Source organism: Lacerta agilis, chromosome 1, assembly GCF_009819535.1.
Source record: "Lacerta agilis isolate rLacAgi1 chromosome 1, rLacAgi1.pri, whole genome shotgun sequence".
Taxonomy (NCBI): domain Eukaryota; kingdom Metazoa; phylum Chordata; class Lepidosauria; order Squamata; family Lacertidae; genus Lacerta; species Lacerta agilis.
This window is the reverse complement of record NC_046312.1, coordinates 89,316,900-89,342,531: the sequence shown is the minus strand read 5'-3', so window position 1 is coordinate 89,342,531 and position 25,632 is coordinate 89,316,900. Positions and strand designations below refer to the sequence as shown.

The 25,632-nt window shown below is 42.1% G+C and overlaps 1 protein-coding gene across 10 annotated transcripts in view; it reads left to right on the top strand.

Annotated features, from left to right (window-relative positions):
* The window catches only part of SEMA5B (semaphorin 5B), a 333,647-nt gene that overhangs the window by 210,210 nt on the left and 97,805 nt on the right, over nucleotides 1-25,632 (top strand). For all 10 annotated transcript variants that reach the window (XM_033162647.1, XM_033162615.1, XM_033162631.1 and 7 more), the window contains one exon: nucleotides 10,026-10,071. In XM_033162647.1, coding sequence (XP_033018538.1) covers nucleotides 10,026-10,071 — 46 coding nt within the window. The remainder of the gene's footprint in view (nucleotides 1-10,025; nucleotides 10,072-25,632) is intronic.

The window sequence follows — 25,632 nt, the reverse complement described above, 5'->3', positions numbered from 1 at the left end:
GGTGTCCCGTTGCTCCAGTAGTGGTTTAGTCATGCTGGCCACATGACCCAGAAAGCTGCGTGTGGACAAATGCTAGCTCCCTCTGCCTGAAAGTGAGATGAGCACTGTACCCCATAGTCACCTTTGACTGAACTTAACTATACAGGGGTCCTTTACCTTACTTTTACCTTCTACCTCCATTGCTGATGGAATTGCACTGCCCACTAGTTAGCCTACCAGGCTAAGTTCACTGTGCTGGTTTTGGTGTGTATATCTCTGAACAGCATGTGTCCAGAATACCTGAAAGATAATCTTAGCCGTTATATATACAATCCATCACTATGTTCTGCAGATGGAGGACCTCCTACAGACAGGGGCGGAGTAAGGGGGCGGGGGGCAGGCCGCCCCGGGTACCACCCTGGGGGGTGACACTTGGGGCAATGCACCACCCCCGCGATCGCACGCTGCAGCCTTAAAACTTGCCGTGCCGCTGCATGGAAGGGGTGCCGGCTGCTCACGCCCGCCATCTTGGGTGGACATGCACAGTCCACCCAAGATGGCCGGCATGAGCAGCCGGCACCCCTTCCGACCGTGCGGCGCTGCAGCCTTAAAACTTGCCGTGCCGCCGCACGGTCGGAAGGGGTGCCGGCCGCTCCCTACGCCCCTGCCCTCATCAGGATGTCCATTCTGCACAATGTAGGAATCAGGCCTTCAGTATTGTGGCACCTCCCTCTTGGAATTCCCTGCCCTTGTATATCAGACAGACGCCATCTTGGCTGTCTTTTCAGCACCTACTGAAGATCTTCCTCTTTTGACCATTATTTCAAGTGGGAACCTTTCCCAAGCTGCATCTGTATTGGAATTAAGATGTTTTAATCATTTTATCTCTTGTTGGGCTCCTTTGAGAGGAAGAGTGGGGTTTAAATTTAATAAATAAAATCTTAGAACCATGTTTGATTACAATTATAATCCTTACGTGCGTGCTCTCTTGGCCATGCTTCCCCCCCCTCACTGTAGACCAGTGGTGGAAAATCTGTGACCCATCAGGTGTTGTTGGGCTCCCAACTCCCATCAGCTTCAACCAACATGACCAGTGGTCAGGGGTGATGGTAGTAATCACCCCTTGAGAATTTCTGAAAATATCTGAAAATAAATATTTTTCAAAAGAAAATGTTAAAGTAATAATTTTTAGAGGAGTAGTTGTGACAGAGTTTATACTGCAAACTATATTTGACTACAGTTATTTTTATACACACAATATTATACATTTCTGTGTTGTACTCAACTGTGGGAGTTATTTTATAAAGAGTGGGTTATAAATCACCTGAGTATAATAAACGTTATGGCAGTTTCCAATAATGAGGCTGCCTCAAAGTCAAAAGCTGGTGATTTGCCCATGGTTGAGGATGCATTGTGAGCAAATACTGCATTTTTCTCATTTTTAATATATACATGCATATATGATTTGACATTAGCCTGTTTTGTCTCAAATAGAGCTTCACAACCTATAAATTTGGAATTAATTATGTAGTGTTGAAAATAGTGTGGTGTGCTGGTTAGAGCATCAGACTAGGAGCAGGGATACTCGGGGTTAGATTCCCAATGAAACTTAACTGGTTGATCCCGAGGCAGTTACTGTCACTCAGTCTAACTTACCTCATAAGGTTGTGTTGAGGATTAAAGAAGAACCAGAAGACCCATATACAGTTATGTGGCATAAAAATGTTAATTGTCACCATCACCATCTCTAAGGAGAACACACAGAATTTAGGAGATTGAACATTTAAATATAAATGTATTATTCTTGTTTTGGTTGAACCAGGATTCTTATGTAGGTATACAATAATGTTTAGACATATGCAGTGGCGGAGTAAGGCTCCGCGGTATCCGGGGCGGCAAAGGAAACGCCCCGGGGGCGGGGCGTTGTGACATCACATTGTGACGTCATGACGCTCCGCCCCCAGGGCGTTTCCGGGGGTGCCGGCGCCGCTTCTGCAGCCCTCTTTTAAGCCGAAGAGCTCGCTTTTAAGCTCTCCGGCTCAAAAGGAGGCTGTGGAAGCGGCGATCCGATGACAGAGTGCGCCTGCGCGCGCAGGCGCACTCCGTCGTTGGGCCGTGCGCTGCCGCTCCCAGGGTGACGGATGGAGCGGCAGCGCGTGGGAATGGTGGGAGGGGCTGCCTCTTGTCCCCCCCACGTGCCGCCGTTCGCTCCGTTGCCCCAGGAGCAGCAGCACCGCACACACCGTGCGCTGCTGCTCCTGGGGGGACGGAGCCAGCGGCAGCGCGTGGGGCTGACAAGCGCCGGCCCCTCCTGCCACTCCCCACGCTGCCGGTCACCCCGGGAGCAGCAGCGCTGCACGGACGGGGTGCTCCCTCGGCCGTGCGCTGTTGCTCCTGGGGTGACGGAGGGAGCGGCAGCGCTTGGGAATGGCGGGAGGGGCTGCCGCTTGTCACCCCCATGCGCCGCCGCTCGCTCCGGTCGCCCCGGGAGCAACAGCGCACGGCCGAGGGAGCACCCCATCCGTGCAGCGCTGCTGCTCCCGGGGTGACCGGCGTTGCCTGGGGAGTGGCGGGAGGGGCGCCGCTTGTCGCCCCCACCCGCCGCTTGTCGCCCCCACCCGCCGCTTGTGGCCCCTGTCGCCCGGGGGCGTACCGCCCCCAGCGCCCCCCCCCTAGCGACGCCCCTGGACATATGTATATTCTGTTCATAACATGATGAATCTAGGAAACTCTGGTCTAAGGTTGCCCAGGAAAGATTGGCTGATGTTGTTTGTTGTGCAGTCAAGACTGTTACTATTTCACAAGGATGTTGCTTAGCATGTGGAATCTGTCTCAGGATTTTACGTTCTCAAAATCTTAGCTTTCATTGGGAAAAAAGCAATCAGCTGGGTCTCATGATTCCCTAGGATAGTGTGGACATCTTTACTTAGGCTGTATCTTGAAGACTTGGGTCTCAGCCTTGGATGTGGTTCTGGTGACTAATGTGTGCTAATGCTTGCCTCCATGGCTCCTCATAGGCTCAGTCCTGATCTCTTGCCCTTTAGTGTGCACAGAGTTAAGGATGTGATATTCTTCCGTTCAAAGCTTGGATTTAGTTATGTCTTGTGTGCCTCAGCTCTTTATAATGAATCATGATATACAGCAGACTTAAACCTAATGTATATGCAAGACTGAATGAGCTAAGATGAGTTATCGATGTTAGAATAGGCTGCCATGGTATTATCTTGTAATCTGCTGTGTTTACCCCCTACCAAGTGATGAGAAATTATCTTGCCTGTCTGACATGTTAATGTGGAGAGAGAGAGAGAGAGAGAGAGAGAGAGAGAGAGAGAGAGAGAGTTGTGTAGATTTTATCTACATTATTGGGAGGAAGGGGCAAAAGAAACCGTGGAGAGTAAACAACCTCCATTCTACCAACATGGTTCTACCGAGTTTCCTGGGAGACAAAAGAAAGGCACCGATTTAAAAGTCACATCACGGGCTACTCACATCTAGTAACGTGACCTGGTGGGAAAGAAAAGCCCCTTTGTAATCTATAGAAAGATGTAAAGAACCCTTGAAAATTAGTTAGGAAGCTGTATTTGTGAGAGACAGGGAAAAAAACCAGGTAATTAAAGGTCTCAAGGTTTCTCTAGGGAGAGAAGAGGAACAGAAGGGGTAATTTCAGTTCAGTGTGTGTATGTTCTTTAAACTTGTAGACAGTCTGAAACAGGGTGGAAATTTCAACCATAGCTTGATCTGGCTCACAAAGAAAGGGTGCTGATGTTGACTTGGAGAGGGCAGTTGCTAAGGTGCAGGTAACCTTGTGCTAAGTGATAGTGTGAGGGACCCATTATTTCAAATCCTTTTTAAAAAGCAAAATTGCGACAGTAGCATAGAATAAGGAAGGAAGCTGCTCTGCACTGTGACAGCTGCGACCAACTGCCTGAATGCAAACTGAATGTAACATTTTGAGGTTGAGAGGATTCTGGAGGTTGCTAAAGTTGGAATTACGAGTCATGCATAGTTCCATAACTTTGGGCGGGCGGGAGAGACTTCTTTTTAAAAACAATTATACAGTGCAGCTGCTGAGACTGCAATATGAAGTTTGTTTTTGTTGTCTTTAAACAGGACGGAGGAAGAGGGGAACTTAACCTTTTCCCTCATGCTGTTTTTTTCTGCTGAAAATTCTCCAGCTATTTTTATTTATGGAAAATATATGGGTAAGCACAAGATTAATAATTTAGCGACATCCGCAGACTTGGATGCTCACCCCCATCACAGATCCTTGGAGGGTCTACTCTGCTTACTTTAGCTCCATTGTGAAAGCAGTTCCCTTATTTGTGCTCTCTGCTTCTTGGAAAGTTGCAAAGTTATTAAGAGGTTATGACTGTCCTCTTACACCACGGCAGCTAAGATTATTTAGGAGCTTTTTGTGAAAGCCTTTGTCAACGGCGTTTTTGAAGTCCCAAGTATGAACCGTCTACTGAATATGCCTCTATATACCCTACATGCTCTCTGTGGCTAGTGGAAGCTAAATAATACAGGATGTACAAATATACATAAATAGGTTTAATTCAAATAATTTGCAAGCTGCATCATCTCATCTGAAATGTTGATATACATAGCTCTGCTTTTGTAGAACTTGTTTGGAGTTGATGGGCATTATATATATACACACATGAGAGAACATGCAGTGCTGCATTGAAGGAATGTTTTAAACAAGAGGCAGGCTTGAGTTGAGAACTGTCTAGGAAACTGATATTTTATTTGGTACTCAGCCAATCCAGATTGATTATCACTCTTTCGCATGAAATTTAGTAACTGAAATGGAGTTTCTGTATTTGCTGACTTGCTGTTTTACTTTGCTTGTTGTTCCTCTCTTCACTGTACACATGCTCAAAGGCATTTTCCCTCTTTATTATTACTTCATATATTCCAGGGCTGGATATGATCCTCTGGCATAGCTGTTAGCTGATGTGGATAATAGAAACCAGAGGAAGTTGGATTTAGGCTGTGTGACTTTTTCCAGGTTCTTCTCTATACTTTTTTTTTTAGTTAATCCTGATATTTGAGTGCCCTTTGACCATTCCTCCTCTGTGTTTCTCACCAACCACATGTTATCTCCATCCTGCATATAGTGCAAGTAGGGATGGAGGGGGGGGTTGTTTTAAAATGGATTTGTACACATAATTTGGTGGTTCTGAATTAATCAAGATTTGCCTCTACCAGACCACCTCTTGCATTGAGTGCCTGCTTTTCCATGACGTATGTGCATTTCAGTGTTAACTTTCTGCAGATCATGTGCAGCGTGAGGGGGAAAGATTGTGTGTGTACTGCAGTTTATCAGGAATGACACAGCTTAGAATCGGTTTTGTGTTGATGTGCATGCAGGATCACTGTGAAATAGTGATGGTCAGATGGTATATGTGATGTGGATATGTGAGAAAAGCACCCCAAGAGGAAATAAAAACAGAAACTGTAGAAAAGGACTTGGGTTCAAACACTTTCCATGCAGTGCAGCAGGATGGCTGAGTTCTTAATTTCATTTTAATTAGAAAGGAGATTTCTGTTAAACTACTTCCCTGCTGCTGATGGGCATAGTGCCTGAAGAGAAGAGCTTTGCCGATAAGACAGCACACAAATTGGCTTCAAACACCCAGTGAAATATTTATAAACCTTTTGTAAGAAGTTCTGTGCTTTCGTTATAATACAGATTAGGTGGTGGCTTTTAGATATATTCAGATTTGTTTTTCCAAACTTGTTAGGAACACTTTGCTTCATCCATAAAAACTAGCAAATATGTAGGAAGGGTAGTGGGGGCCTGTCTTCGAACAATAGAATTGTAGAGTTGGAAGGGTCATCTAGTCCATCCCCCTGTAATGCAGGAATCTCAACTAAAGCATCAGTTATCAATGGTCATCCAACCTCTGCTTAAAAACCTCCAAGGAAGGAGAGGCCACCACCTCTCATGGAAATCCGTTCCACTGTCAATCAGCTCTTACCATCAGGCAGTTCTTCCTGATGTTTAGTCAGAATCTCCTTTCTTATACAGTAACTTGAAGCCATTAGTTTGGGTCCTACCCTGCGGAGCAGGAGAAAATAAGCTTGCTCCACATCTCCATCTAAGGAGATGTGACATCCCTTTAGATATTTGAAGATGGCTGTCATATCTCCTCTCAGTCTCCTCTTTTCCAGCTAAACATAACCAACTCCCACAACCGTTCCTCATAAGGCTTGGTTTTTCAGACCTCTGCACACATTCCAGCTTGTCAATATGCTTCTGTAATAGGATTTGTATTAAATAGGTTGTTTGTGCCACATTTATTTGGCTTTTTAGGATAGCAATCTCACAAGCGACTTTTCCATAATCACACAAATAGCATTGACCGTTATGGGGATAAGTACCTTTTAGCTCCTTCTAACTATGTGTTTTGTCTTGTTCTCTTGCCCTGACCCAGATCATGCTTTCTTATGGTGCTAGGTACGGCAAGGACTTTGTCTTTTGCCAGCCAGGCACAGCTGAATTAAAAAGAGATTATTGATGGATTTGTCTGTGAGATTTGTAGGCTGTTTAACTCTTAAGAAATCCCAAAATAAATAAGGCTGTTGGAGAGATAGGTAATCACCATCTTGAGGCATTAACACAAATTTGTTTGGTGCCTTCAGATTTAACCGCTGTTCAGTTATTCACTTATAAATTATACTTATATTGATGGAACTTGAGTCACTTTGTTGTTTCTTGTTTCTGCATTTCCCCCTCCCCTCCCCCTGGGTGGCCAGGAATATTTGCACGTGAGTATTTGCTTTAAGTCCCACTGCAGGATGGAATTTGTAGTCCTCAAGTTATATGCACAGTGAGACACTGTGCATGCATGTTTCCTGTATCAAAGTGTTTGTAGCCACTTGGTTGTATGAATACCAATAGATGTTAGGGATCAAACTTGGCTGTTTGGCATTGGTGGAAAAAGTCTGTTTTGTGAGAGAGACAGATTTGGCAATGTTAAATGAGATGAGTTGGCGAAAACAGGATTTTGAGAATCCAAAATTAATGTTACAGCAGCATGTAAACTCTAATGAAATGCAAAGCTGTGTGAGAGATGAAATAACCTGGTTCAACTTTAGAACTAGTTTTGTGGACTTGGATTTTTCACCTGGATGTCTTATTAAAAATCTCTTGCTTTCTGGAATCTATATATGGAAGCCAGTGGTGGAGGTTTCTCTGGCACAAAAACCACAACTTTGCCATATGTAAGAAATCTGTTACATCTACTGTGGAAATGTCCCATCATTTCAACACCAACATGCCTTATATAGCATTACATTATATTTTATTGGCATTCTACATACGCAGTGTTGACAAGAGTTTGGGATGGGGTCATGGTGCATCTGAGGAAGAAAAAATAAATAAAACAGGCCAACAGAGGGTTTTGGCATTTTTGTCTTGTTAGTGACCTGAGTACCCTAGCCACATTTCTCAGCAAGTTAATTGTACTTTATTGACAGCTTTTTGATCTGAAGATACTTGCTCTATTGATGTCAGTGGCCTCTCCTTTTCTCCTGAGAAAGCTGACTGTACCTATTCTCTGTAATTAATATGCTACTCCTTATTGAGTTGTTCTTCATTAGATTGGCTGCCCATTCTCATTCCAGTAGCCATGGAAGAAATATCTTTAATATTAAAGTTGCTTATTCAGTCAAAATATACAGCATGTCCAGAAACCTGGAACAAGCCCCAAATTCTTACTATGAGTCTTCCAAAACCAATGCATTTAAATAGCATTCTTAACAACAGTATAGTAATTCAGAGCCATTAAACCTCAGGTTGCCCTGCTCTGGGTAAACTGGGACCTGAGGCTTATGAATGGCCAAACTCCCTGAGGAGCACATAGGAATTTTTTTATATACATTATGCATTGTATTAGTTTAGCAATGGCAAGATGACATTTCCCTAAAGGTTGTAAGAAAAATGCATGGATGAATTAGAGTTACAAATCAAAAGCCAAAGTTGGTGAAACTACACCAGGGTTCTGTGTCTGACAAGAAAAAAACAAAAATAAATAAGATATACAGTATAACCATGAAAATCTTAAATTTATTGCTAGGCAATAACAACAGAGCTTGTACACATTGAACCGAATGCCTTGGAGATGTTGACAGGATGCGGATAATCAAATGTTTTGGTAAACAGAAGTTCTGTTTATAAAACATGGTACCCGCACATTCTTATGTGACTGGAAGCCTTGGCTAGCTCCAGGCAGTGAGACCACAGAGATTCTGTTGAAATTATAAAACATGTAAAATTTTATATTTGATGCATCTAAAAGCAGCTGACTGCTCACTGTCTTCTTGGTCTTTCTGATTTGAAGAAGGACAGTTGCATGTCAAGACCCCGAAACTACTCCCTCGTTGATGATTGAGACACAAGGAAACGGATATTAGGTTAATGATATTGGGCAAATTTTGGAAGCAAGCCAAGAGGAAGCTCCCCGGTTTGTGCCTCTGTTTAAATGAGGCCCGGCCATGCCTCCCCAGCCAGTGGATTGGTTGGCTGGGTGATGGCATGACCGGGCGCCTCTGGTTGATGCGGGACTCTGTGCCCCACCCCCGGAGGGGAGTGGGTGGCCACGTGGTTCACCACAACTCCTCCCCACTGTTAAGTGGAGCAGATTTATTTTGTTACCCATAGATTAGTATTCTGGCCTATTTCTAGAATATGGATTAAGGATGCTTTCTTGCATTGGCTTTGTGGTGTGGGAGCTGCTGCAGTGGACTGGAGTCCTTGCTTCACTTGGGTAACATAAGGACTGCTCTCCTGCCTATGCTGACACTGAGGTTCCTCACAATTTCTGTGTTGTCCCAATCAAACCCAGGGTGATACTGGTGTAGAGAGGAACTGCAGTGCCAGAGTTCCTCGTGGAGCTTCTGGGATTACCTGAGTGATTCATGAAGGAATTCCTGAGCTATGACAATACTGTTGACAGCAGCAGAGGGGCAAAACATGGTCATCGGAGGAGGAGGAGGAGGAGGAGGAGGAGGAGAAGGAGAAGAAGGAGAAGAAGAAGAAGAAGAAGAAGAAGAAGAAGAAGAAGAAGAAGAAGAAGTAGTAGTAGTAGTAGTAGTTTTGACTTGATAGGAATCTTTTAGATGTGCATCATGGAGAGCAAGTGTGTTGATTATGTGATATGGACGTTGTAAGTAGGCTTTGTGTGAGGATTTGGCAGTGTGTCCAGATAAGATTTTAAATGCAGGTGCTGTGTTCAGGACTTGAAATCCAAGAGGGAGAAAATTGAATTCATAAATCAAAGCCCAAGCTACCTTGTAAAACAATATCAAGCAGTTGCTTTAGTAAACAATTTTCTCAGCTCACAGAAAGAAGAAGTTAAAAAAAGCTTAAGAAATGTACATGCTAAACTGTGTGCAGCATGGGTGATCCATGATTGGATTTCCTGGTGTCATTCATTTGGGGGGGAGAGGCTTAAAAAGAGCCATAGGAACCTGTTTGGATCAGGGCTACTACAGTGCTGGTCAGAGAGACTTAACTTTAACTCTTTACCTTCATGCTGCAGTTTTGATCCAAATTGTAACTTTTCCAACCCTCCTCCACTGAAATTAGCTGTGGATAGTAGAACATATTTGCATTCTGTAGCTAATAGCCCCCTTTTTTTGGAAGGGGTGTTATCTGGAGAAAGGGTTCATGCATCTTTTGCTTTACCCAAAAGATACATGGAAGGGGTGTGCAAAATACAGCTGGCCTGCAGAAGCCATTTTTACTTGCACATGAGAACTTGTTTGTGTGCCAGATTGTAGTAAGCTACTGGGCCAAATTCCAGCTTTCTTTGTATAGGGTATAGGAGAGTCCTCTTGTTGTTACAAAGTTCATTAAAAGACAAGCAAACAAGGAGACCCCTTATTAGCTTTTCATTGCTTGATGCTGCAGGGTTGGTGTGCTGTCTGCATAAATGCTGCTTCTGAGCCATAGTAGTGTAATGATTTTTTTAAAATTCACTTTAAAGGTTTTGCACAACTTCTAATATTTAAAAAATTTCCTTTGCTTGCTCACACAGGAACTACCTCTTCAGACTCAGTCTCCACAACGTTTCTCTTATTCAGGTATGTTCACGTTTCCCATCAAATGCTTGTTCTGACTACATAATTAACAGGCTACACAAATAGTCTTTTTTTATAAAAAAAAAAATCAATTAAGGGTGCAAAAAAAAATTCTTGTAGTAATAGTGAAACTGGATTGGTCTAGAGCAACATTTTTCAGCTGTGGGCTGGTCCACCATCCCTCAGACCATGTTGGGGGCCGGACTATATTTTATTTTTTGGGAGGGAGGGGGAGAAGGAATTCCTATGCCCCACAAATAACCCAGAGATGCATTTTAAATAAAAGCACACATTCTACTCATGTAAAAACAAGCTGATTCCCGGACCATCTGTGGGCCGGATTTAGAAGGGGATTGGGCCGCATCTGGCCCCCGGGCATTAGGTTGCCTACCCCTGGTCTAGAGGTCAATACATCAAATGAGGCTTTCAAGGTCACATGGGCCCCCAGTTCCTTATGTTGTTGCTTTGCTTTAAGACTTGTTGCTTTGCTTTAAGATGCATTTCCAGTGTGGTGCTCACACCCCTTTGGTATATTCTTCTCATTCAGAATATATGCTGGGGGATGGGGATGGGGATGGGGATTCTGCACTTTGTTTTTTTAGTTCAGCTCTTTCACCCTTTGCGTGGTGTTGAGCGAAGGAGGAATGGACAGGTGCCAGGAATGGGCATCGCATTAGAAGCAAAGTGGGTCTTGTGACAGATCGCGAGCGCAAGCTTAACTAAAACAATTGTAAAGAAATCCTTAGCCTTCATTAATGCCGATGTCAGCAGCTATCAGAGAAGCTTTTTACTGTTCTCTTCCATCACTATTCCTGAGCTTTTGTTGGCCCTGTATGAGCAGAAAATGCTGAGGAGCTGGATTTTGTTGAATTCCTTAGTAGCAACACGTTAAGATGATAAGAATTTCAGAGGGAAGTGCTGTTTCAAATAGGTGTCCTCTTCATCCTGATGGCAGCAACCTCACTGAAGGATCCTAAGCGTAGCAAGTCATTATTTAAAATCACTTTAGCTGCATCACTGAAATTGCTCTCAAGTTCAATTGTAGCATGGGGTTTTAATAACATCAGTACTGCAGGCGGGTAAATATTACAGTTGGATCAGGCTCCTATTTAGTCTTGTTTCACATTGTTATGATCATGAAGTCATATGTGTACATGGCATTCTTCTAACGGATAAACTCGGTTCATGTTCTTTAAATATGTGGTCAAGGACTTCACTCCCACAATTGATTTTGGGAAGTAGCGGTTTTCAAGGAACAGCACAAAAGCAGTTTTAGAATTTGGGCATAAGTTCTGAAAAGAGAATAGTCCCAGTTTGTTGCTCTGATTCAGCTTTCTCCAACCTAATGTGCTGTTGTACTGCAACCACTTTTACCATTGCTGGACATTGCCTGTGCTGGCTCAGGAGGATAGGGGTTATAATTAATGCAAAGGAGCCAATCCATGACTGGAAACTGGGTAAATGTATATATTCAAACAAAGCTTGGAAAGAAAGAGGAAATGGGGGCCAGGACCTCTGGAATACCCTTGGCATCTGCATATTTTTTAACAGATGGTTTAAAAATGTACTTACTCTGGTCTGCATTTGGATAATTTTATAATTCTATGTTATGTTTTTATTGTACATGTAAACTATCTTGTGAGGTTACATACCCAGAAAAATAGAGTAAAAAAAGTATAAGACAGAATGAAACAGAGCATCAGAATGCATCCCTTAAAGGCTAGCCAACAGCCTGCCAGAGCACTGATTCTTTAGGGTTGGTGGACTAAGTACTTCAGCTTCCTGTGACTTAACTTGAGCATTAGATCTATTCCATAGAGTTACCTGGAGTAGCTTGTTGATGCAAATTCAACTGGAAGCTTCCCCTGACGTCACCGGGGGGTCGTGCCATGGCCCTAGCCACTAGCAGGGCATCAGACAGGATCCACAACTGCCAGATCCCTTTAAAGGGATATCCCTAGGGTGATGGCTGCCACCTAACCTCCAACACACCACACATATCACATCACCTATTGAATATTCCAATGCCTAACCGCCAATACCATAAAGCCAAATGGGTAAAAAACTCCTACCAGGCCCCCTGGGCAACCAAGGCGACCAACTGAAGTCCATAGCAAGGTCAGAAGCATAGCAAGACCTAAAGGGAGGGAGGGAGGGAGGGCAGGAGATCTGATGCAAGCAGGAGCAGAATGAGGAAGATGGCAGAGCCCTGGCTGCTTGAATGTAGCCAGGCATCACCCCCCAGACAGCCCTATTGGCTGGCTATGGGGCTTGCGCAGCAGGAAGGAGGGGCTAAGGCAGGGGGCCGAACCTGCCCCCCTGCCAGCACGGGAAATGGTTCCCGCTCACAACTCCTCCCCTCTGGAATGAGGAGCGGTCATGTTGAAATTGAAAACCTTTCTCCCCTTGCTTTCTTTTTGTCTCCTGCATGTTATGTTATTCTTTCTGGGGAAGCACACTGGGTCCACTAATGCCAGTTAACAGCTTACTGTTACACAGTCTGGATCTGTTTAGAAACAGGAGTGTACAGTATACGCTGTGTGATAACAAAAGCAAATGTTGTAGAAAAGCTTTTCATGAAGGTGGTAAAACGCAGGCTAGGATACAGGGGGAAATCTAGCTACTCGGCGATTAGCGCAGTTTGAAACAACTTTTCAGGCCACCTCTGGTGGCTTTTTATTTACTTAATGGCAAGTCCTCCCATCAAATCACACAGGCATGAAATTTGTATTAGTGGGAAGGATTTATACTTACGTTTGATTAGTGATTAGACACAGCTAGTCTCCCTCTCCAGATCACATTTGACAATGCCAGAATGCCTTGTAGACATGCTCCCATAAAGACTGAGACTGCATCACAAATGTCTCTACCTTCCTTTTCAACCAGAGGAAAAGGTTGAGTAATGGTCATTTTCTATCTGTAGGCCTTCTTCCCAGAAGTGTAGAGGCGTCTCCTCTTAGAAATGGGGTGAAGAACCCTTTTCAGCCCATGGGGCACATTGCCTTTTGTGGGCTACATGCCAGTGGTGGGCGGGGTCAAAAGCAAAAGTGGGTGGAGCAGTGAACAGTGACATATATGAGCATGGCAAAAACATTTCAGAAGGGTGTGAGGCAGGGCTGGTGAGGAGTGCTGCCTGGAGAGAGAGATGCTGAGTGCGGAGTGTCCCAAAGGCCAGATAGAAAGGCTTGGAGGAGGGCCCCTTTGGCTCCCAGGCCTGAGTTTTCTCACCCTTGTCTTACAAGTAGAACCATTCCGATATCAAGGAATCACGAACACAACATTCACTGACCACACCTATGATTTAGCATCCATTTCACATGTCTGTTTAAGATATTTAAATTAACAATTGTAGTATATTGGAATAGTGCCAAGAACTAGGGGGGAAAGTGTTAAAAGATAGCTGACAGAAATGGATCTGTTGGACTATACAGCCTTCAGTAATAAATAGTTAGCCATTTAGCCCAAAGCATCCAATTAAGTCTAATTACATTTAATGTAAATATGCCTTAAATTACAGTTTGACCCACAAAGATTGCATTGTTCTGCTAAAACGCTCCCTCTTTGCTTTCTTTTGGCACAATGTGCCTCATTTTCAGGATTCGTTCACTGTTTGCCAAGATCTGATATATTTCCTGGTGTGTGGTTTTTTTCCTGAAGAACAATAAATTTAAGGAGAATTTTAAATATTTTTACGTACGCAGCTGTCAAAGGAGTATTTTGAGAAACATTTGCTAGCTGCCAGAAATGGAGTTAAAGCTAGGACTGAGTGATACAGGGTTGTTTTTTCCCCAGCTGTACTTTTTCTTTTAATCAGAAAATGAATGTTTTCTCCCATTTTGCATATAGCGGTCATTCATCACCCTTACTGTATTCATCATCATCCCCCATCCACAAGAGGAAAAGATTATCATACCCTTGAACCAAAGAAACAATGTTGTTTGTCTCATAATGTTAATATTTTCTTCTGAACACCAGTTAGGATTGAGGGTGCTGTCGACATTTCCATTGCTCTAGTTAAAAATTTCGTGATGTAGATGTTAACCTTTTACATAAAGTGCAGCTAAACAACATCTTGGAAAGCAATTCAGCCTAGCACTATGGCAATCATTCCGTCATTTCAGCTTGCCACGTGCGACAATCCTCTCTCCCCACGAACTGTTCTAGGGGTTCTCCCCAGCATCAATTTCTTTTGGCAGGGTGGGAAGAGAGATGGGCACCCCGTCATTCTAATGGAAGTTCTTGTGTGGGCTTCTGCTAGGGGGGACTTGTTACTTGAATCCAGCCTTGATGTTTCTCTTTCTGTAAGGCTGTCGAGCAATATAGTTTTGTTCTTTTAAAACTTGATCTAATTGATGAAATCAAAGGGAAGATAACTTTAATGTTGGCTTCAGTATAGTTGGGCTCTTACTTTCAAATTGCCTTTCTGCATTTGAGACTGATGAAACGTTTATATCAGCTGTCTGCCTAACATGAATACTAAATGATGATTCCTGCACACATCATTCACTGTGTTATAAGTGTTTTTAAAAGGGTTAAACCCTAATCCCTGGCATTCAAACAGAGGCCAAGAAAAGGGCTTTTTACAGTAGACTTCACAATTAAGAGATTAGGTGGGAAATGTTGCTTTTAAAAACAAAATCCCCATGGCATGTTTTAAGAAGTAAATTATGTCTGAACTGACTGAGCAAAGCACGTATTACTATTGTTTGCAAAACTGGACCGCCTGGAGCTCAGTTGGTGGTACGGAGTCATGCAGAGTGGCACAAAGTTGTACTTAGAAGCGAGTGTTCTTTGAAGCATAATGTTCATGCTTACCTCTGAATATCCAGTGTGCTCTGGATATTTTAGTTCTTGAGTGCTATCTATCTCACAGCATTATTCTTTGTGAATGTCTGCCAGACCATTTAATTAATTAATTAATTAAAACATGCATAAACCCAAACTTTCCTAAAGTATATCTAGACAGCTTACAGACATACAAAATACAATAAAACAAATCCATAAATATCCATAAAACCTGACCAAATACATCAATAAAGCATCAGTAGATACCAGTGATTAAAAAGAGTAATTCACATTGTGAAGGTCTGTTTCTTAACAGCACAGTTTTCAGAAGATGTCTGAAACAAGGCAGGGGTGGTTCCTCCCAAACCTCTGCAGGTGCAGAGTTCCACAGAGTAGACCTTGATACACTAAAAAAGGCTTCAGGCCCTGAGTGAAGGCCGGCTGAAGCTCAGGGGCGTGGGAAACCTCCGGAAGTGCCCCATGAGATGATCTCAGTGACTGAGGTGGAGTATAAGGGATTAGATCAGGGTTTCCCAAACTTGGGTCTCCAGCTGTTTTTGGACTACAGTTCCCATCATCCCTAGCTAGCAGGATCAGTGGTCAGGGATGATGGGAGCTGTACTGCAGAAACAGCTGGAGACCCAAGTTTAGGAAAACCTGGATTAGATGATACTTATCAATATAAGCACTAGGATGTTTACAGACCAGAACAATATAACATACTGAGAAACCCACCATTTTGGAATTGCACTTCACTCTGTACGATATGTCATGTCTATGGAGCTACCTTGCATATGTACATGGCATTCATCGGGTGAGGATTGCAGTGTTTTGGGAAGGCCGTGCAGCTTCAGTTTCCTCCTGGTAGCCCTCAATCCTTCTCTCATGTTACAATGAAGGGTCATCCATACAAATGAAACCGGGTAGCACTAGACAGAGGTCAAGCGTAAGAAAGTACTTCTCCATGCAACACATAATTATCTTACAGAATTTGCTTCCATGAGAGCTGGAGGGAGCCACAGGTTGAGACTCCTTTTAATAAGGGATTTGCCATATCCACAAAGAGAGGTCTGCCAATGGCCATTAGTCATTATAATGGAATAGAAAATCCACTATTCAAAGGCAGTGTTTCTATCAATATCAATAGCTGGCCACAAACAACCCAGGATAGCAGCTGACTGATCAGCAGTGCTGGTGGATCATTTTCATTTGATCCAGCACGGTTTTGTTCTGTGCTTACAGAGAAAATGGATGCAGAGTCCTAATTCGTAAATGCCACTGAGGACTTTCAAGCCCTTTGGTTGCTGCTGTCTTCATTAAGCCAGTAGTGTTATGAGTTTAAATTAGCCTTATATGTGAACAATTTATTATTATTTATTAGTAGACCTAAAACATCTATACCATAATTAATAGTTTTGGTAGCATTTCAGATTAATTGATTAAAATCTATAATAATGCTATGAGGCTAGTGCAGATAATCTGCTTTGTATACTGATTTTGCTGCTGCACAGGTCATAACGTGCTTAGGTATTCTGATTCCAAGAGATAATTTCTGTAAATTGAATCTGAGCAAGTTGATAAAGGAGGTTCTAGTGATTTGGTTTGATGGACGTTACTTAAATTTAGTGTTTGGGGTAAGGTTAACACACTACAGACAAGTGTGTTGTCACAAATAACTTTGTGTACTTTGCAGCATTTAATTATATGTTCCCTAAGTTTATAGAATGGGTTATATAATGAATTATTTAGGAAGTTTATTTTGGTTAACCTCCGCCACACTTTTCTCTTAAGAAATGCAATTGCTTCATTCAGTCCAGAGGTTCACTAAGCTAAGCTCCCCCAGGGACAATTGATTAAGACAGAGAATAGAGGACACTGCAGTGCTGTAATGAACTCTCGACTATTGTACAAACCTGCTTAATGTTTGACTGTTATAGTTTGCACTGTTTATGCATGGAATGTGTGTGGGTATCTGCGGATTGTTCCAAGTATTTTCTGAAACTGAAAAATAAAGTTTAAACATAAATTAAATAAAAATAAAAAGTGGCGCACTGGGCCATCTTGGGCAAGCCACTTTCTGTCTCTCATCTTTATCTACCTCACAGGGATTTGCAAGGATAAAATAGGTAGGGGGAGCATATCATGTACTCCTTGGAGGAAATGTGGGATATAAATGTGATAAATAAGTAATAATAAATGAATGAAAATTCAACTGCAATGTTTGGGATTTAGCTTTGGTTGTGCTGACTTGTTATTCAGACTGGAGTGCTGCAAGGCTTTGTAATTGTTGCTGTTGTTGTTGTTGCATATTAGTTAAAGTGATGACGAAAACATTTTAGTGAGTTCCAGCTCTTTTGTTCATGCAGTCTGCGGACTCTGTGTGTGGCCCACCTGCAAACTGGGGAGCTCTAACATGAGGTGGGGAAGGTGTACAGGGCCAGATTTAGGTTTGATGAGGCCCTAAGCCACTGAAGGTAATGGAGCCCTTTATATGTCCAGCTGTCCTTTGTCAACAAGAAATTGTTGCTGTATTTGTGTTAAATATATGCTATATGGTAATTTATGGACCTAATAGGTATCTAAAGCCATTTGCACATGTTGCCATGTAACCAGTCCATGCAGAATGTAGGCACCCTTTATATAGAAATGAGCAAACCAGTGATATTTTAGGGAGCAGGCTACCTGGCGGGGCACATTACTTACATCATAGGAGCCTACACAACACAAAACACTGTTGCTGCATGTAGGTTTTATTTTATTTGCTTTTTAACTTATATTTTGGAAATGTACATCCTGCTTCTTTTCCCTTTAAATTTTTGGGGGCCCCCAAGAGAGTGGGGCCCTAAACTATAGCTTGTTTAGCTTATATGTAAATCTGGCACTAAAGGTGTAGGAGATGGAGAATGTTGCTTTTGGAGAGGGAACTCAGCTGACAGTATGTGGCAGGAGTGGGTAAAGCTCAGCCAGCAGAACGTTTTGTGTTGCCTAAAAACAAGGTAGTGATTAATGGCAAAAATAATTAGCCTTTTCTTATTTGCTTACGGGGAGACATGTCTTATGGGGGGGGGGAATTGCTATCTTTTGGCACTTTTCCAGAAGAAGTGATATTCAAGATATAATTGATAGCAATTACCTCATATATAGCCTCTCTGCTTTATATGCAATGATGAATGATGAAGCCTAAATACCAAACATTCACTCCTGTTTTTAACCCCTAGGCAAATCTTTTATTTCACTTTCTTGTCTGCCTGTCCGTATATTCATACCTTCTATTCTATAAAAAAGTGAAACTTTATGCCTAGGCCACAATTTTCTGGCTCCATTTGGACTATCATATCTTGGCTGAATATGAATATGGCTGAATATGGTGGAGTACACCTTTTGACTGCTTATGTAGCTCCTTTGTGTGAGTGAGCAAATAACCAAGAAGTCTGTTAACCATAGTTTTCCAATTTGGATGAAATTGTTAAGGCAGGATATTAAGCAATGGTTTGTGTCTTAATATCGTGGCTTATTCTGGAGATTTTAACCTTAACCTCTTGGTTCAGATGAAACAAGAAACTATAAATTATGGTAATGGAAAACTTTGTCTGCTGGCTCATGTAAATGGTGGAGTGAATGGACAATGTACATAGGCAAAAGGCTTGTTCACATCTTGAGTTATTAAACCTAGACATGATAACCTGAACATAGCTGCTCTTACAGCTTCTCACTTTTACACACACACACACACACACACACACACAACAGGTGCAACTTACCTTGTGGTTTATATTAGGGCTTTCTGTGAGTAATCAGTAATCAGTATGAATAATGGATTTTTTAATTTCTGAGGCCTGATTTGTGTTCTATATTTGCTGCATTAAATGGACACACTTGCAAGTTTTAAAATGACTTTAACTACTTATGAATCCATGGTATGTGACATCTTTGTGCATGATATATAATGTTTAAACTGCTACTGTATTCCCATCTTGCTTCCCCCCCCAAAAAAATGAAAAGGGGGAAATGGGAAGTATATTGTTATTTGTACATAATTATCAGGATGGAAAGGCTGAACATCCACCCTAGCCAAGTACTGGCAATGGCTGCATTTGAACATCATCGGTCTCGGGGGAGTGTCTCCACCCCCATCGTTCTGCCCGGACACTGAGGTCCAGTGCCGAGGGCCTTCTGGCGGTTCCCTCGCTGCAAGAAGCCAAGTTACAGGGAACCAGGCAGAGGGCCTTCCCGTGATTTCTAGGCACGTGTCTGAAAAGTGGTTCTTTTGTCCTGCCACTTTACCCAGAAAAACCCGCTGTTTACTGCCTAATCGGAACAAATCTGCAGAAAACCTCTCTTTTTCTTTATTTTGGAAGGGCTCTGGGGATCTTGGTTCAATTATTCAAGTTGGGTGGTAAAGCCCCCATGTTGAAAACTTTTGGAATAGAGTATTCTCCATTATATCCACAATTATAGGCCAACCTCTTTATCCAAATCCTGCTTCAGCCCTACTATCTTTGGACATAGACTTCGGTTCCACTCTGCAACACAGACCGTAGCACGATTAGTGATAGCTCAACAATGGAAGAACCAGATTGAAATACTCCTAAAAGTACGGGAAAATAATGTCTGGGATACAGCAATGTCTGAACCTCTCACCAGACACAGGAGGACAATTAAAGGCATAACATTCCAATAAGTGTGGACTCCTTTCTCTAGCTATGTTAATGACCAAAATCAAGACCTTGTTATACCAACCACTCAATATTCTCAGTGGAGAGGGTACATTAAGTGATATGCTTGAAAGTTGAATGTGTAAGTTTATGTCTAAAGTCAATGGATAAAACAAACACCATTGGGTGTACTCCGTAATGGTTCTTGTATTTGTTTAAAAACCAACAAATTTGTAGAAAGAAGTAAAACCTCTCTGACTTTTGCCTAGAAATCATGGCACAAATGGAAGTGTGAGTGAGCCCTTAGCATCTTGTAAGAAGCTAACAGCCATACTTTTTAATGCTGCCTACTTTCCCCCACTCACAGTTTTTAAAGCATTTAATTTTAGCTTCTGTTCAGCCTTTGCAGTTTTCCCTGGACAATGTAATCATGCCTTTTTGTGCTGGTAACCATTTAAACTGACATGTGTTCTACAGCTTCTTTCAGATGAACGGCTAATACAGGAGGGATTATTGCAGTAGCACGGCCCAAAGCTACATGACAAAGTCACTGACATGGGCTGAATGGCTTAGCTGATCTTGTAGCAAAGTTGGAGCTGGTAGACAAATAGGAAGCCCAGTTCATTAATCACTCGTCTGGGACATTGATTTCAACTCTGCAAGCGAGGATACAAACTGCCTTGAATCCTTTTATACCCTGGTGAAGCTTTTGGTTCAAAGAGATTTCCATCCCTCCAAGCTGGAAAGAACATTAAAGGGCCAGGTGTTAAGGGAACAAAAAGGAATTCAGGTCCCAACTTGGATAGCTGTAAATACTGTAAATGTACTTTGAAGTAACTACCTTACTTTGCAAGCATTCATTCAAAACAGTGTGTGGAGGCTATCTCCAGGCTGACCCAGGGAGTGTTGAATATTGCATAATTAACTTGTAACATTTAGCAGTCTGCCCATTATTCACAGATGGTGTACTGAAGCAGGCAACTCCAAAAGCTGTACTCTTTAATTTGGTACATCAACCAAGGATCCTATAGACAGTTTTATTATTTCAAAGGTTTTTGTGGACTAAACCCCACTTACATCTGAAGCATGAAACATTATTCTCAGATGTCATGGGTGAAAGGGGGGAGAAAAGAAGTAAATTGTTGGGTTTAATGTCGTGAAAATACACAATGAAGCATTTGCTGATAACGTCATAATCTTAGCATTGCTGAGCTAGCTCAACACATTATTATTATTATTATTATTATTATTATTATGCTTACATGCCAGAACTACTTCTAAGTGGTTTACAAGTATAAAATCAGTTATAAAATCCATACATAATTAAAATCCATTAGAAAATATTTTCATCAAAGCATTAAAACATCAATATTTAAAACTTAAAGTACAAAACAAACCAGTTAAAAAACCAGAAAAAAAGAAAAAAAACTTAGACCAGGAAATTCAAGTTCATGGGAATGCTGCAGTGGGGCATGAAACCATCTATTTGTTCATCGCTTAATGAATATGATCAAACATCCTGATAATGTTCCCCTGATCTGAATGTTCTCCATTCTAATGTCAAATTTCTGCCCATTGATTCTTCTGCAGAGAGACTGACCTATTTGTCTAATGTACAAGGCAAAAGGGCACTGCTAAGATGACTGCATTATATCAAATATGGCTGTTGTGAATGCTCACAGTACTTCACTGCACTTCTGAAAGACAGAGATGGTTGCCCCCTCCCCAACAGCATTGATATTTTATGTTGTATCCTGGAGTTTGTTTGTTTTTTAAAAAAAGGGCATTTCCAATATTTCCTTTTTCCAAGAGGTTCATTGTGATAACCAAGTATAATTGAGGGTCAGGACTCACTCTATATATAATAGCCTGGTGGTTTTCTGGAGGCTGTAGATATTTATATAGAATACATTGCTGGGTGTGGAATTGGGAGGCTGTTCGCAAGAATTGTTTTTATTTTTTATGCAATGTACACAGTATGTGTGCGGTGGGGGGTTGGGGAATGCCAGAGGTGTTCTGGGAGCAGGGTGGGGAGAGCAGAACACCATAGGAAGGATGGTAAAGAAATTCTTTCTAGGTATATCAACACATAAGAAATGAAAAGATCTGGTATTATATGTGAAATTATATGTTGGCATGGATACATAATTATAAGAAAGACCTGGTGCTCGGTGTGATAATACTGTGCTAAGCACTAGTGGTCAACATTTTTACTTGGCTGGAATAGTTCAATCACTGCCTCTTGTGTTGATGGATTGGGTGGTGTACGCACATTCAATTTCTTAAGAAACCTTGTTTCTTAAGTCAGGCTGCTATTGGCAGCAAAAAGACAAAATAACATAAATGCAGTGTGTGTGTGGGGGGGGGGAAGAGCACTGGAACTTTGTGTGAGTTGCCCATCTCTTGTGGGAAACATATGGCTTGATTGCAGAGTATTGTGAAATGGTGGGCACATTTTTATCCTGTTTAGAATTAAAAATGCATTATAGCATTGACACATTCACACAGAAATAAGTGCAGTCCATTAAAAAAAAATAATACACACCCACCTACCCCATAACAGCAGCATAAAGCTTAGGCAGAAAACTATCATGGTTTCTCCTTCCCACTCCATTTTATTATCACAAACTTGTGAGGTAGGTTAGGCTGAGAGAGGGGTGGGGGGGGGGTGGGGAGAGAGATTGGCCCAAGGTCACCCAATGAGCATCATGGCTGTGTAGATGGCAGAACCTGCTTGTCCCCAGCCCTAGACTGACAGTTTGCACTGCCATATTTCAGTTTACTCCACTATGAATTGACAGTGTAGAAAACACTAACATGAAACATTTTACTGCTGGAATAAGTATTTGCTGTTCTGCAAACACAGCCAACATCTCTACAATTCAAAGCCGAAGTATCATGTGTAATCCACGTCACTGGATTCAGGGGAACTTTGCAAACCCAAAGAATCAGGCAAAAAGGAAACACTTGCAATGTGTTGATGAAACTAGAATTTGCAAATATATGGTTGTGTTTGCAGAGGATCAAAGAGAGAGAACGTCAGTCAAATGCCTCTGTTGAATACAGCTATGCTTGATGGGTGAGAGGTAACTGATTTATGAGGTGCCAGATTGGTTTGAACTAGTAGTTGGCAGAATGGTAAAGAGATTATAATATATTTGGACACTTGCATTGAGGCCAGTTGGAACAGCTAGGAACTTTTTGAGAACGTATTGAAATTCTGTTAGCCTAATGAAAATTTGCTCTGTAGAAACCATTGAGGAAGCTCCTCGGGGATATCCTGTAGGTCTAATGATCAAAAGTATGATGCCCGTACTTTTTGTAAATGGGAAGTGACATAACAGACTTGTAAGGATGCGCTACCTTCTATAACTGTGCTTTCCTTCTTTTTTCTGTAAAAAACAAACTACAATTATGTGATTTTCCCTATTATAAAAAGTGTTTTATGATTCTTTATGTATGTATTTATTTATGAAAGTTTATATACTGTCTTCCTTACCAATCCCAAGGCAGTTAGAAGACAATCCAATAAACACAATTTAAATCCAATAAAAACACTTTGCAGTAAATACAAATTACAGTGATAACAAGATTCAGTCACTAGATCAGTTATCAAAACCTCAAGCAGTGAATCAAGTTTCTCAAGGGAAGAGCAGATCGTCACTTAGAGAGGCTCAAGCCACAATGTGACTAAGAACCTAAGGACTGGGATCAGAGTTGCTGGATCAGACCAAAAGTCTATTCTGTCCAGTTTTTTGTTTGTTTGTTTCCAATGAGGACCATTTTGATGGAACATCATATTACTGTAGTTTTATGTTTGTGAAATGCGATGCAATTTTTTTTAAAAAAAAAACATGTTCAAAATATAGGGCCTAGATGAGTTCTAATTGGTTACCGCGTGAAGCGTTGTGATATGAAACACGATATCAAAGAATCATTGAGACTCTTATGAAGGAAAGGCTTTTATGGGGGAAAGGTAAAAACACCCTGTATTTCTTGAATACAGTTCAGAAAGTCAAGGAGCCTGAAAGGATTGCGGCCAAATGGTTGCTCTGGATGCTGCTAGCTGGATAATTAAGGATCTCATAGCACAGAGGAGTTGGGGGAGATGGGTAGATGCATCTCAGTACTCAATGTGGGTGCAAAGTATCTGTCCCAAAGTTGCTGCCTTTTGGGCAGGCTCTAATAGTCCTTTCCCCTTGGCAATTGGGAGCAGGTGCTCAAACCCACACCTTTCTCACTGCTTTGTTATCTTATCAACAAGCTTGTCAGCACATGGTCAGAAAGATGTCAGCTCTACTGTACTGGTGGTCTTATACATGATGGTGCTCATGTTTTTCTGGGTGGAAGCCGTGCAGGCTTGTGTCATCTGGCTGGGTGCTGTTCCTGGTATGAGAGAGATTTGATATTTGGCTTTTTGAAAAGTGTCAATATATTTGTTTTTCAATAGCAATTTTTTGCATAGGATATTCAGTCAACTGCCAAATGAAGCTAATGTCACCTTGCCTTTAGCTTCTTTCCTGGTAGCAGAGTGTTCTTTTATAAGCTAAACATTAATTCCTCACTCCCACCATATTACGTCAAGAGCGTGTCAGACTGGAATACTTGGAGGAAAGAAAAGGTGCATTATTGGAGAAATGTAAGGCACTTTATATAAGTTTATACTCTGCATTTGTTGATTTCTCCCGCCTTTGGCCTTCCATGATGCTTTAGTGTAGTTCTTTTGAAGGGGAGACAGGTGGCTGTGGGAAACAAAGGGCATAGCTCAGAAGGAAGCAAATTGGAAGAGAAATGGTGGCATGGCAAAATAGCAGAGGGAGACCAAAGACCAAAGGAGTTGGCAAAGAAATTCTTCTTTAAAAAAAAAAAGTAACCTTGGTGTTAGAGCTTTATTTGCAGAAGCAGCAAGTGAAATCTTCACTGACAAGGAGGGTAGCACAGATGGCTGGAGCAGCATCAGGTGCTAATGCCTAACAGTGAAGAGGAAGAGAGTGAAACAAGACAAGCTGTAGGGATAGAGAAAGCAGTCAGTATGAAGACATCTCTTCCCAGGGTTTCTGCGTGTGCGTGTGAGAATAATGTTAATGGAAGCTTTGGGAGGAATTTGGGGTGTTTGCAAAAGACAAGTTGTCCTTTTATCCAGATATCTGGTGAATGGATATCTTGTAAAGGGAGATTTTCCCTTAAAATTGAAGCATCTCATTTTATTTTACTTTTTACTCAAGTATCATATAGGCCAGGGGTCAGCAAAATTTTTCAGCAGGGGGCCGGTCCACTGTCCCTCAGACCTTGTGGGGGGCCGGACTATATTTTGGAAAAAAAAAATGAACAAATTTCTATGCCCCACAAATAACCCAGAGATGCATTTTAAATAAAAGGACACATTCTACTCATGTAAAAACACACTGATTCCCGGACCGTCCGTGGGCCGCATTTAGAAGGTGATTGGGCCGCATCCGGCCCCTGGGCCTTAGTTTGGGGACCCCCTGATATAGGCATTGCTTTGTCATGATTTGTAAGCTTCCAAAGTAACCATTCTCTCTCTCTTCCCTCCCCTCTCTGTGCCTCCTCTGCCTTCTAATTTCTAACCATTTTTATGGATTACCAGTAAATAAATATTGGAGGCCGTATTTCATTGTGGTTCAGTGGAGGGACCCCCCCCCCTGAAGTTTTCCAAGCAAGCTACTCCTAGGGTCGTGCTTTACTAGAGATATGTGCAATTTGTTGGAAAGGAAGATGTAAGGAAGGGAAAATACTGTGTCACTCCAGGTCTCCAGGGTGCAATAGCTGTCATATTACTCCACCTCCTGCCCTACCTCTTACGTGCATAACTCAGTGGAGGTGGGTGTAGCTGGCAGCCAATATTCAGCATTTCCTACATCAAACAAGTGTCTAAATCAGGGGTAGTCAACCTTTTTACACCTACCGCCCACTAATGCATCTTTCTTGATGGTAAAATATCCTTACTGCCCACCAGTGCTCTATGGAAGGAGGATTCAGCTTGTGCCGTATAACCCCCTACCGCTCATCTAGAATCCTGAAATGCACACTAGTGGGCAGTAGGGACTGGGTTGACAACCCCTGGTCTCAGTCAGTGTTTTTCAACCACTGTTCCGCGGCACAC